The 13,277-nt window shown below is 55.1% G+C and overlaps 1 protein-coding gene across 2 annotated transcripts in view; it reads left to right on the forward strand.

The window, feature by feature from the left end:
- The window catches only part of IFFO2 (intermediate filament family orphan 2), a 46,737-nt gene extending 34,585 nt beyond the window's left edge, over positions 1-12,152 (forward strand). For both annotated transcript variants that reach the window (XM_023635621.2, XM_023635622.2), the window contains 5 exons: positions 1,084-1,223; positions 4,944-5,064; positions 5,193-5,285; positions 6,248-6,378; positions 7,719-12,152. In XM_023635621.2, the coding sequence (XP_023491389.1) occupies positions 1,084-1,223; positions 4,944-5,064; positions 5,193-5,285; positions 6,248-6,378; positions 7,719-7,824 (591 nt within the window). In that variant the 3' untranslated portion in view covers positions 7,825-12,152. The remainder of the gene's footprint in view (positions 1-1,083; positions 1,224-4,943; positions 5,065-5,192; positions 5,286-6,247; positions 6,379-7,718) is intronic.
- Positions 12,153-13,277: the final 1,125 nt, after the last annotated feature.

Here is a 13,277-nt window from a genome sequence, read left to right on the forward strand (position 1 = left end):
CAGACACCACTCATCTGGGGCGGGGGTGACGTGATGGCTTCAGGGAAGGAAATGGTGGAGGTGGGACTGGAACTCAGGGCTCCTGGCCCCCCAGGGCTCCATCCGTGGGTTCATGCAGGGTCCCCACTTCCAATCTTCCTCTGGGCGCCATCGCCACGCTCAGGGAGCCCTGGCCAGGCTGTGGGAGCCCTGGGCCAGCTGGCCTGCGCCCTGGCAGATGAGCCGCAGAACCCCGAAGAGGAGCTGTTGGCCTTTGACTAGTTTCCTTTCCCACTGAGGAGTCTCTCAGCCCCCAAAACGAGCAAGTGTGTGTGTCCCGAAAGAAGACCATGGGTTAGCACCGGCGGGCTGTCCTTGGGGAGGGCTGGGGGCTAGCCCGCTGCCAGAGGGGCCTGCGTCCTTCTCCGAAGGCTGCTTCTTGAGTTTGGGATTGTGGTTTGGCTTTTGCTTGAGCCCAGGGCAGTGCGGTGTGTTGGCGCTTTAAGTGTGTGACTGTGTGTGGAGCTGGTGAGGTCTGGGCTTCCCTGGGGCCTCCATCCACCTCCGTGCCTTCTCGCTGCCCCTCCACTGGGAAGCGGGGGACAGCCCTGCAGCCTTCGTGCTGTTTGCTCGTCTCGTGTCTGCTGGGAGCGGAGGGAGCTTGGGGAAGCTCGACCGCCTGTCTGATGCCTTTGCGTGGGTGCAAGAGGGCTCTGGGGAGCACGGGGCCACCTGGGCCTCTGGGAGGACTTCTCCATCTCTCTGGCTGGCTCTGAGACCTCCCGGGTCACTTTGCGCTCCGGTCTGGCCTGTTCCTCTCCCCAAATCGTGGGGCTGCTTCTCTGGTGAAGGGGCGAGCTGGGCCCGCCCAGCCACCAGGGCAGGGAAGTGTCCAGGCCGTCTGTGTCCCAACCTCCCGCATGTCCCCCCTCACGCTTCCTGCTAACGCGCCTGCTTCTTAGAGGACTGTGCATCTTCCCCGGCTGTGGCTGGCCCAGCCACACTCCATCCATCCTGTGGGATGCCGGCTCCCTTCCCAGCCCACCCCACCCTCCGTCCTGGCAGAGCCTCCCAGTTACCTTGATCTCTTCCTTTCCGGGTCAGGTGGTCCCCAAAAAGAAAGAGCGTAAGGTCGCTTCGGACGATGACATCTCGGAGCAGGACGGGGAGGTGAACCGGTTCTCGGATGATGAGGTCGGCTCCATGAACATCACAGACGAGATGAAACGCATGTTTAATCAGCTGTGAGTATCACTGTGACCCTGCAGTGGGGGCTCCTCTCCGCTCGCCCAGGCCGCTGGGCGGGGGTGGCACACGGGCGGCCTGGGCTGCAAGTGGCCCGCCAGTGTGTTTTTTAAGGCCTGCACGGTGTTAAAGAATTTGGATTCATTTTCACCATTTATAATTTGGGGAGTTTCCCGTTTTCAGAAAGGGCCAAATGGTAGTAGAAGTCGGGTTTGTGCATGGTCTTGATCAAGCCTCAGACCCACTCCCATTGGTTTTCCCTGTGGAGGGATGGCTGAGCTGACCCACACACCGGGGCCCCCCACGCTGGCTGAGGGAGGCACCAATATTCACTGAGCATCCTCCATCTGCCAGGAGCTTTACAGATGTGACCCAGTGACTCCAGACAAGCCTAGGAGGTAGGGCATCGCTCCCTTTTGTAGATGAGGAAACGGAGACTCAGAGAGGGGCAGTGACTTGGCCAAGACCATTCCGCTATTACGTGGCAGAGCTGGGATTCAGAGCCTGGCCTGTCTGCCTGTGTCCTCTCACGGGGACGTGCTGCCTGGGCTAGTGACAGAGTCTGGGGATGGATGCTTAAAATCTGCCATGGTGGGAAATCGGCCGATGCTGCGTCTCGGGGCTGCCCTCCCCTGCCCCTGTGGAGAGCTGGTTTCCCAGACCCTCACTGGGTCTAGGCGCCCAGGGCAGGGATGCGTGGTGGCCTTGGCCTATCCAGTGCCATGTTTTCAATCCTGATCTACTTTTAATTCTAATCCGTGTTGTACCTGAAAGTGGGGGGGAGAGAAGGGGAGAAGAACAGCTGTAGGCCTTGGATGACTTGCCCAAGGGCCTGGTGTCAAAGGGCAGGGCTGAGACGGGCCTCTGGGGTCCACCTGTCCCCCGGCCCGCTGGCCTGCTCCTGCCTGCTCCCTTCTGGAGTCCCTTGCCGTTGGGCACCTGGGCTCTGAGCACTCAGTTTTCCCATGACTTCATGCTGCCCATACCCATTCCCCCGCCTCCCCTCACCCCGCTGCCTCGGAGTCTCCCGGCTGAGCCAGGTTTCTGGCCTGATACCCCTCCTTGGAGTCCTGGGTTTCCAACAGCAGGGCTGGGTTTGAGCTCTTGCCTCTGATGAGCCATCACAACCTCCCAGGACCCCTCCAGAGAGACCCCGCTCCTTTAGCAGATCGCTCTGACGTCTGCTCTTTCAAAAGCCAGGGCTGCCGGCTGTCCTCACAAAGCTCCTGCAAAGCTCTGGGTGGGCTTAGCTTTACAGAGCTCAAAGATCACGCTGCCCAGCCCCTTCACATAGAGATGGGGAAACTGAGGCTCAGAGAGGGGCACACGAGGGGTGGGGACAGAGTTGACCCCTGACTCCTGGTCCAGTGCTCTGTCCCAACCACCTGTGTTCATGCTTGGAAGAGATGTCCCTCCTCTGCCCTCTCTGGGACCATCCCTGCCCTGGTCCTTTTGCCCCTGAGCCAGGCAGCTCTAAGGAAGACAGGAGTGGGGACCGGCCAGGGATGGGTTTGCCCGACACTTCCCATACTTGCTGTTCCCTTGAAACAGAATGGAGATGGGGCTGTGTTTTGTGGGTTTGCTATTTGAGGGTGCCAGGACACTCCTAGACTCTTGATTCATCTTTCGATGTCCCCCCGAATCTCATATTCTCACCTCTTGCTGACGAGAGGGCCTTTGGAAGAGAACCGTGGTGGGGTTGGGTTTTCAGAATGTTGCTCTGGGCATTTCTGAGCCTCAGGCAGGATTGTATGCCCCACAGACCCAGGCTGGGTTCATTTGGTTGAATTAGAGGGCTTCTCTGAAGAAATGGTTGTCCCCGTTTTTATAAAGTCCCCAGGGAGTTGTTAGGCTACCCAGGAAGGGGGTGAACTGAAAGGGACAGTCTTGAGGGCCAAGTTGGGGGGCTCCGCTGGCGGTGCTCCTGTGTGTACGACAGAGCGTTCCGATGCTGCGAAGACGGGCGCCCAAGTGTGGACAGGTGTGAACTGGGTTGGGCATCCAGTCGGATTTGTCTGGTTGTAAAGTTGCCCAAGTTAAAAACAATCCTCTGATCACCCCTCCACCCACCCTTACCCTTCTAATCTAGGCCATGCCAACCCCACCCTGGGTGAGGCCAGGCCCAATCCCCCTGACATCTCCCGCTAGCGGTGGGCTGAACCCCAAGCCAGAGATGTCCCGGCCGGTTCCACCGCAGTCTCTGAAGGCACTCGTGTCAGGGCTGTTTTGTTTTGATCAAAATCAGTTGCTCAGGCTCTAGACGGAGGAGTTTGCCACTTTGTCTGCACGGTGCCAGCCCTCGGCCTCAGCCCTGACCTCCAGGCCTGGTGGGAGCGGGGACGCCTCTTCCGACCCCTCTTTCTTGTCCATCTTCCTGTGCTTTCTGGCTCTCCGGTCCTCAGCTGGGATTTCCTTCAGATCCCAGATGCTGGAAAGGAAGTGAAGTCAGCAGTCCCGTATGTCATGCGGTGACAGTCAAGGCCAGGGCCTTCTCTGGAGCTGACCGGCGGGCAGTGCCTCCCTCTCCAGCCCGGGCAGCTCTGGTCCCCAGACTCGCGGAGCCCCCTGCAGGCTCCGGCAGGAACTGCTTTTTGGCAGGGACCCTGGCTCCAGGGGGCCTTCAGGGCAGCTTTTTACCAGAAATTCTTTCTTCTTGGGCCCTGCCCAGTGACCCCTGCCCGGTGGCCCCCAGCCTGGCCCATTGTCGGAAGGTTGGGAGCAGTGCCCTGGAGGACCCAGGAAGAGCCAAGGGGGGAGTGCAGGCACGGGGGAGCCCCGCACGGGAATGTGGAGACTTGGGGCCCACATCCTCCTCTGCGTCTGATTCAGGTGATTTCACTCCTGCAGACACAGCCCTCCCATCTGAATCAGGGGTGTGTTGAATGATTTCTCAGGTCTCGTCTAATTGGGTTAACCAGTACATGTCCAGAAACCCCTTAGTCCCAGGCAAACCCGTCTGGTCCCTCACCCTGCTTCTAGGTCTAATGAAGAGGGAAGCCCAGAAGTCACTCAGGCTTTGAATTCAAACCTGATTTCCAGCATGTGTTGGTCTAGAAGTCCACCGAGTCCCTCTGTGCCTCAGTTTCCTCACCTGTGCAATGGGAAGAATGGTCATGCTCGCCTCCTAGGATCGTTGTGAGGGTGGAATGACTTGCATTTTAATGTACGCCCAGCATGCGATGGCGCTTGATGAGGTTTTGACTGGGAGGAAAAGGCTGTCGGAAGCTGGGGGGTCTGGCTTCCAGCCCCGGTTTCTGTCACAGGCTGGCAGCGTGACTTTGGACAAGCAAGTTACTCCTGAGCTGCGGTTTCCTCATCTGTGCAGTGGGAGTGAGAATACCAGCCTTTCCGAGTTGCAGAGGAGATTATACAAATCGGCTCACTCAAAGTGGGGGTTCAGGCAGTGAGCTGTTAAATGAATGGAAAAGGTTATAAGATTGGACCTGGGAGGAAAATCTGTTTAGTCCCCATTAATTAAAGCCTGGCACCTTGCAAATGCACATTTTAACTTGTGTAAATAATATGTAAATACCTTCTGCATTTTAAAAGAGTTCAACTCCATGGATACGGCACATGTCCCCTTTGACCACCACCCCTGTCTTTTTGGAGGGCCGCCTTGTAGGAGCATACCCATCGGGGCGGGCCGCCTTCTCTCTCCACTCGGGGCACCCCCCGGAGCCCGGCTCCTGTTCAGCCACGCCCTCCTGTGTCCCCCCCAGGCGGGAGACCTTTGACTTTGACGACGACTGTGACAGCCTGACGTGGGAGGAGAATGAAGACACGCTGCTGCTCTGGGAGGACTTTACCAACTGCAACCCGACCATCGACCTGCAGGGCGAGGTGAGCCCAGGCCTGGTTTCCTGAGGCCGGGAGCGGGGGGGCCCTGGGGCCCCTCCCTTCAATGGCCCCTCGTGCCTGTTCTTCCCCCCGCCACCAGCTCAGTTGTCCCCTTTGTTCTCTTTCCCCAGCAAGATGAAAACCTGGGCAACTTGATCCATGAGACTGAATCCTTCTTCAAGACGAGAGACAAGGAGTACCAGGAAACCATAGGCCAGATTGAGGTGAGGGCCCGGGCTGCCGAGCCCCCAGCGCAGCTCCACTGAGGCCACACCGTTGAGACCCTGGTGGTTAAGTGCCTCTCTGTGCAGAGGCGGGTGGAGAGGGGAGGCCCAGGATCGGGAGTCAGGAGGCCTATTGATTCCTTGCCTGGCGCCGGGCAAGCCATCCCCCTCTTAGGGCCTCAGTCTCCTGATCTGTAAAATGGGGGTAGTGATCCCTGTCTGCTCCAGAGAACTTTGTTTTAAGTTACTCGGTGTAGATGGTGATCTCAAATAAAGAGCTGACTTCTGAGTGACATCGAATGATGCTGGGTGCTCGTACGCCCTTTATAAGTCCACCCTCCCTGGTATGCACGAACCCTGTGGATGTGCCTGGAGGCACCTCAGAGCCTCCCCCTGTGCAGTAGGCCCTGGGCACCCCGTTTTGACGAGGATAAGATGAGGTTAAAAGAGAGCAAGCGACTTACGGAAGGCTTCGCAGCCAGGAAGTGGGCTCCAGGCCCAGTTCTCTCTGCTCCAGAGCCTGTGCACTTGGCCCCATCCATCAATGAGCGTTATTGCTGTGGTCATGCTGCAGAGAGAGATGTCCAGCTCCTTCCCTGGGGGATGTATCATTTGGTGGAGGAGAAGGTCAGAAACATGAAAGAGACTCGAGGACTTTTCTAATCAAGTCCACAGAAAGGACATGCTAGGCTGGGTAGAGTTGGCAGGACCAGATGGAACTCCTCAGGGAAGGCTGGCCCTGTGGTTGCTAAGCAACCATTCCCCTTTCACCAGAAGCAGTTCTAGAGGCCGTGGACCACTATGCAGAGAGAGGACTGATGTCTGCGAGGCAGGGCCCTGAGGGTGTGGTGTCCAGGGGTGGCCTGGAGGCTTCCACCACTGAGGATGCGAGGAGGGAGCTTGCTGAGGGTTCAGCTACAAGGATGACTTGGCCTCACTCTTCCCACTTTGGTTCTTCTTAGCTGGAGCTGGCCACAGCCAAGAGCGACATGAACCGACACTTGCATGAGTACATGGAGATGTGCAGCATGAAGCGTGGCCTCGACGTGCAGATGGAGACCTGCCGCCGGCTCATCAAAGGCTCTGCGGACAGGTATCCGGCCCTCCTTCCTGGGGATTCGGTGGTTTTGGGTTCTTGGGGGGAATTTGTGGGGCTGCAACTTACAGCCTGGCCCATTTCATCTGCCCAGCCCATCCACCTAACCCGTCCCTGCATCCATCCATCCATCCATCCACCCATCCACTTGTCCATCCATCCATCCATCCGTCCATCCACCCATCCACTTGTCCATCCATCCATCCATCCAGTGAATATTAGCCACCTACTATGTGCTAGATGATTTACCTATTAAACTCAGATAACTCTCACAGCAACCCTGCCCCCATTGGTTCAACAGCTACTCGTCAAAGGCCTGCCCTGTGCAAGGCCATGGGGATAGAGTGATGAACAGAGCTGTCACAGCCCCTGCCCTCAGGGAGCTCACACCCCACTTTCTGCTGAGCGGGCGGGTGGAGGAGGTGGGCAGGGTCCTCCTCTCCACCATTGCTGAGGCGGCTCACATTTGTCCATAGGGAGCAATTTCCCTTCCTTTCCCAACTTCCAACCCAGGGCCAGATGGGTCTGTCCCCAGGAGACTGACATGCACCAGGCCCCTTTTATTTTCTGGGGGACACCAAGACCAAGACAGAGCCCCTGCTTTCAAGGAACACACAGCCTTGCTGGGGAGACAGACATTCTAATAATAAAATGAGATGATACGTGTGAAATGTCTGGCATAGAACACAAGTGTATGTTCATTGTAATTGTTTCTCTTATTATGACTGTGTTCCTGTAGGCCATGGTTCAGGCCGTGAAGGAGGGAGAAGCGGCTCCGTGGGAAGCCGCGTGTTCAGGCCTAGGCTTAGCATGTTGTACCTTTAGCTCATTAAATCCTCCAGAACCCACTGTTGTTATCTCCATCTTTCAGTTGGAGGAGCAGACACTTAGGCAGGTTAAACGGCTTGTCCAAGGCCCCCCAGCTCATCATTACTAGAGCCAGAATTCGAACCTAGTGCTGTTAACCACGATCCAGTGGGGCCTCCCTTTGAGCCCTGAACTAGCTGGGGTTTACTGAGCATCTCCATGTGCCCAGACCTGTGTTAGGTGGCTGGAGGGTAAGAAGCAAGCTTGATCCACGGCCCCTCCTCCCAAGGAGCTCTCAGCGCCCAGAACAATCAGAGGCTGGAGAGGGGGTCCCAAGAGGTCTTGAGGGCCACTTTCAACGCGTGATCTTAGAAGATTCTAAGGAAACAGAGCAAGGGCGTGGTCTTAGGGCAGGACCTCCTGAGGTTAGAGTTTGCAGGAGGGGCTGCTCGGCCTTTCTTGCTCCTTGAATCCCTTCGGGCATCCGCAGGCTACCCTCTGACCATCCCCCATTCTCTCGTGCCTTCCAGGAATTCACCGTCCCCCAGCTCCGTGGCCAGCAGTGACTCAGGAAGTACAGATGAGATCCAGGACGAGTTTGAGCGGGAGGCGGATGTGGAGCCCATGGTCAGCTGATGACTGAGGCCCCCGTGCCTGGTGGTCTTGGTGATGGGGCCTCTGCCCCTTTCTCTCCATGGGGCCGGGAAGGCTCCTCGGAGTGGGCTCCAGTCCTCACCACACAGACTTCCTCTGCCCTCCCTTCTCTGGAGGCCCCGAGGGACCGCTGCTTCCTTCCTTCCACCCCACCACCAACCAGTGCCCCTTCTGCATTCACCCACCCAAGGAATGGTGCTGTCAATTTCTATTGTTCTCCACGTTACAAATGCAGACTTCTGTCCGGATGATGCAGTGTCAACTGTGCCTTTTCCCTTAAGCTGAGCCACTTTGAGCTCCAAAGAATTATTCCTTGCAGGTGTTTTTATACAAAACTCTAGGTGAGGGCAGGGCCCCCAGGCATGGTATCCTGCGATTTTCTACCCTCCCACCTGCTCCTCTGATTGGCCGTGAGCTATGCCCTCCCCTCCTCTGCTGGCCAGCGCTGACCGAGCTGGGCTTGGGGTGGTCTGCCTGCCCCCAGGAAGGAGGTGTTTGCCTCTGCAACCTTCCTAGGCCTGGATGGGGACCTCCCAGGTGTTCTTCACTTACCGAAAGAGAGGAAAGATGGGAGGCGGGGGGGAAGACAAATTTTTATTTTCTTTTTGGATCGAGTGGCAAAGCAGAGGGACAAGGCACTGTGGGGGAAGGTGGTGCCTCACTGTGTTTAAACTACTATGCAAAAAACAAACAAACAAACAAAAGCAGCTTGCCTTATATCATCGTGGAAGGTCGGCCCTCTCCCAGACCCCTGGTTTTCCCCTGGAGCTGGGAGGGAGGCCAAAGTAGGGTGGTCTCTCTGGCAGCCTCCGAGGGTGAGCACTGACTGGGGAAGGGGTTCGGTCAAGGTCGGTAGCGAGGCCTGGGTCCTGCAAGGCCCTTGGCCACTTGACTGCTTGCTTTCTTGAGACTTCTGTGGGGTGGGGGGGTCTTTTATTGCCCTGATGACTTGATGGTTTTCTCTCCCTTTCCAACCAACAATAAGGGGTTGTGTATCTTTAATTTCTCTGTGAGAAAGTCTCAAGGGGGCCAGGTCTGGCATCCACCCCTCCACAGTGGGGCCGGGTCAGTACCGCCTGCCGCCATCTTGGTTCTCCACTGTCTCCCAGTCGCCCGCTGTTTGGCCACTGGTAGACACTGGAAGGGGAAGGGAAAGGAGACAGCGAGGGCTGCTGGCAGATTGGAGGTGGCAGGAGTAGAGCTGGAGCGAGAACCATCCTCTTCTGCTTGTGGACACATGGAAGCATCTTTCCATAATTCACTTGGTTGACGGACCAGTGGGGGAGTTAATCTGAGCCGGTACCTCCCCAGGACTGGAGTGGGCCTGAGTCAAAGGGCACTGTGTCGTGGCCACCTGCCAAATCTCAGCTTGCAGCCAGCTGAGCAGGCTTTGGTTTTTTTTTTTTTAATTTCCTTTTGTACCCACTACTGTGGGTACAAGTGCAGATTTTTGTTTTCGTTGGCCCGGGAGCTCCCCCTGGAGGTCGAAGGAGCAAAATGTGCCCCAGGACCAGAACTTAGCACCTGCTGCTTCGGTCTGCAGGCAGAGAGCTCTGGCCTTGAGTGGGATGTGGCCCTGTCCTTCCTCCAGCGTACCAGGGACCCGTAAGGGCCTTCTTTCTCTTCCATTCTAGTTTTCAGTCTTAAAGCCATTGTACATAATATTCATATAATATATATATATGGAGAGAGAGAGAGTGTTAGTGACTGTGTGTAATTTTTATTTATCAGAACTTGGTGGCCTTTATTGTGAATTTTTTCCTTTTTTTTTTTTGTTGGGGGACCTCCTCCTGGTTCTCTGTGGCAGTCTGCCTGAGAGGCTTCCATCCCCAGCATCTCTGATTAGCCACCGTCCCTCAGTAGGGACGTGGAAGGACGATGGTTTCAGAGGAGAGACAGCCTTCCCCTCCTTCCACTGACCTGTGTTCTAAAGGTGACAGGGTTCAAACCTACCTGATTATTACTGTCGTTATTGTTAATGTTGTTTTAGTTTTAGTTTTATTTTAACCAAAGGTTATCAGAGCCAGTTGGGCTTGGACCTCAGCTGCTAAAAAGATTTTCCGTTTCTGAGATGGGGGGCAGATGGTCGCCCCCAAGGGCCTCCTCGGTGCAGGCCTGTGGGAGGCATTGAATGGCGTGGTCAGGCAGGCAGAGTGGAAGCCAGCCTCGGCTTGTTCCTCAAGGTGGTGGGAGGGTAGCAGACCTATCTTTAGGGTTAAGATAGTAAGGCAGCGGTGTAAGCATTGGGGGTCACTAAGGCGACCGTGGCGAGTGGTGTCCAGTGGTTTTATTTTTGCTTTCCCCCTCGTATCCATAGGACATTTATCTTTGGGGACTAGGGTACTCTGAATCTGTCCAGGGAGGATGGAAATGGCAGGAGCTAGAGACAGACATTGGCTGGAAAATTCTTCCTGCTGGTTTTTAATAGCTGCTGTCCCCTGGGGAGCAAAGATTCCAGGCAGGTGGATGCAGGGGGACAGCAAGAGTTGGGCAACCAGCCTCCTGGGTGGGGTCCTGGGTCTTGGCCTGGACCAAGGCCTGGCTGCCTCCCTCCCCACCATGTTTTTTTTTTGAGTTAGTTGCCAGTGGGCCCTGCTTGTCCCCCGCCACGAGCCCACAGCTTGCCAAGAAAGACCCCAACGCTCGCTGGGGCAGCACCTGGTCCAGTTGGGACAAACTGGTCCGTCCTTTGTAAAGCTGTAAATACTTAATTTTGGTTTTCTATTTCTAGGCCCAGTGTCATATTGACACTGGTATTTTAGAATTGTTCTCAGATGGGCTCTCCTCTGCTGCCCTCTCTCACTCTCCTATTTTGGGGGGTTTTATAAAAAGAGGATGGGGAGGGGCAGGAGAGTAGCTTCCTTTTGGCTCCCTGGTTGTGGAATACGCACACACGCACGCACACACACACACACACACGCATACACACACACTCTTCTGAGACTCCGAACAGGGAACAAAATCATTGGCAGGTAAACACGTTTTGTTTTCTTGTAGCAATATGTCTTGAGGTCTCCGAAGGGCCCGTCCAGCCTGGACTTAGCCCTGTGGGTGTAGCTCAGATGACCCATGGAGAATCAAACCACTTTTGGCTTGGGGTGGGGGAGAGGGTGTGGGGTAGGGGATAATATAAGTTGTAACTTAAGCTAAACGTAATCTATTTATAAAGCGAGAGACTCTCATCTATTTTTATGAAAGGAAAGGGTTTTAACCCCGGGCAGGCAGTGGTGGCCACCCAGCGCGTTTCTGTGGCCAGGATGCATGTTGCTGCTGGGTTTAATATATCCAGTACCCCTCCCCTGTCTCCCCGTCCACACCGCCTGCTCGTCTACACCCAGGAGCAGCTTCAGCAGAGCGAAAGTCCCACCGTACCTCATTTCCCCGGTCCCCGCTCCCTCAGCTCCTTGGTCCTGGGAAGTCTTAGTGGGGAGGGCACTTGTGGGGAATTCAGAATTGAGGTGGGTGGGGGGAGGGAAAAGGGGCACCAGGTGGGCAACAAACCCTGCTTTTCAGAGCGCGGGCTCTGATTAGTTCCTTGAGCTCTGGTCTCCCAAGGTGCATTTCCAAGTCAGCTGTGTTGGGGAGAGAGTGGAGAAGCATAGAGCGTGGGCGGCAATGGGGCACACGGATTCCTTGGGGCCTGGGCCCTACCGGGTCCCAGGTTGTCAGGCAGCTGGAGCAGGAGTGGAAACATCAGGACTTGCTCGTAGCCGAGCCCTGGCTGTGCCTGCTCCAGGCGCGGGCCTGGGCTCCCGTTCTTGATGTGCTCCTCCCAGGCCCTGGATGCAGAACTAGGGGGCTGGGGCCTTCCTCAGACCTGAGTCCTCCGCCTTGAGACACTGAGCTCGGGGTCCTAGAAGGGCTCTGTCCTAGACTGGGGAGTCTGGAGGTGCCTGGGTGGGTATGGATAAATGCAAATTCTCTCTGGAAGGGAATTTTCCATGGGTGGAAGATTTCCAAGCTCAGAGGGCTGTGTGTTAGTCTTGGGCAAATCCCTCAACATTCCCCCTGCCAAGCCTGAAAAGAAATGAGGCAAAGGTACCCTCCACCCCATCCCTTCCGTGGACATTTTGGCATCAACCTGATTTCTAGCCCCATCCAGGGAGACATTCTATCCTGTGGTCCCATCCCACCCCACTGTTGCTGTTTGTCTGTCAGCTGGGTCTAGCATCAAGGGGAAGGGGGGGTTTATACTCATTGAAAGACTACTGATCCTACCGGAAACCAACCTGTTTACTGTACTCTTGTAAATATCATGCCCTTTATATCCTGTATATTGGCTTCTTTTAAATAAAGTGAAATGTCTTAGACTTGATGGTGTTTTTTTTTTTTAGTTGAGAATAAAATGGTGGTGGGGGGAAGGGCAAGAGGCCCAAGGGCCACATAAACACTAAAGCAAAGTAGATAGCCAATGAGTGACACAATAGGGAAATTTCACATCATCTATTGCGTTTGCATCTGACAATGTTTGGAAATAGATAAAGTGGGATTTATTAGGCACATTTTACAGAAGGGGAAGAGAGAGCCAGAGAGATCAAGGCCGAACAATTGTCAAAGCCTGGTTTGGAATTGAGGTCCTGTTAATCACAGAGCCCCCATTTCTTAAACCTCCTCCAGGGGCCCATGAGAGGCCACCTCCTGGGGCTCTGGCTTTGACCCTGTCCAATGTTCTAGTTTCTTTTTGTTAATGGCCAGATTCAGGGAGACATTGCCCCATGTGAATGGGGCCCACCGACTACAGTTTTCTTCAAGGATGAAAGGAAACAGCCACCACCAATTCCAATTTATTTTTTTACCCTAAAACTTGCACTTAATGTAGTTTCCTTTCCCATTCCCCGTTCTGTTTAAATTCCCCAAAGTGTCTTAAAGCGATGACCTTCTGGAGGGAAAAAAGTAGCATGAGATAATGAGGGAATTCTAAGGTGGGGATTATTACCCCCTCTTTATAGACAGGGAAACCGAGGCCCAGGGAAGTTGTGTGTTTTGCCACGTCCTAGGGAGGAACCACGATCAGCATCGGAACTCTGACTCCTAAGCAGGTTTGTGATTCACGCTGCTGGGGGAACTAGAAATAGATATATTAGAAGAGAGTGTTAGGAAAGCTGTAACAGCACTTTAGGAATAGAATGGGTTCCTAAGACTCTGTCCTCAGGAAGGCTTCAGAATCCGAGTTTTAAATAAAGTTCAAGCCTCCATCAAACTTCTCCAAAAGAAAACTAAAATTTTGATCCGGGGGGAAAAAGATAAAGCGCAGGACCAACTGGTTCCGCAGCCCGAGGCTTTGAAAGAAAAAGTTAAGCAAAGACCGGCTCGGGTTTTATCTTTTATTGACCGTAAACTGCAAGGAAGCCGGCCGATTTATCTAAGCGATTTATCTAAGCGCCAGGCCCTGGGAAACTGGGTGGCCCCGCGCCAGGCTGGGAGGTGGAGGGCGG

The sequence above is a fragment of the Equus caballus genome, chromosome 2 (genome assembly GCF_041296265.1).
Source record: "Equus caballus isolate H_3958 breed thoroughbred chromosome 2, TB-T2T, whole genome shotgun sequence".
Classification (NCBI taxonomy): domain Eukaryota; kingdom Metazoa; phylum Chordata; class Mammalia; order Perissodactyla; family Equidae; genus Equus; species Equus caballus.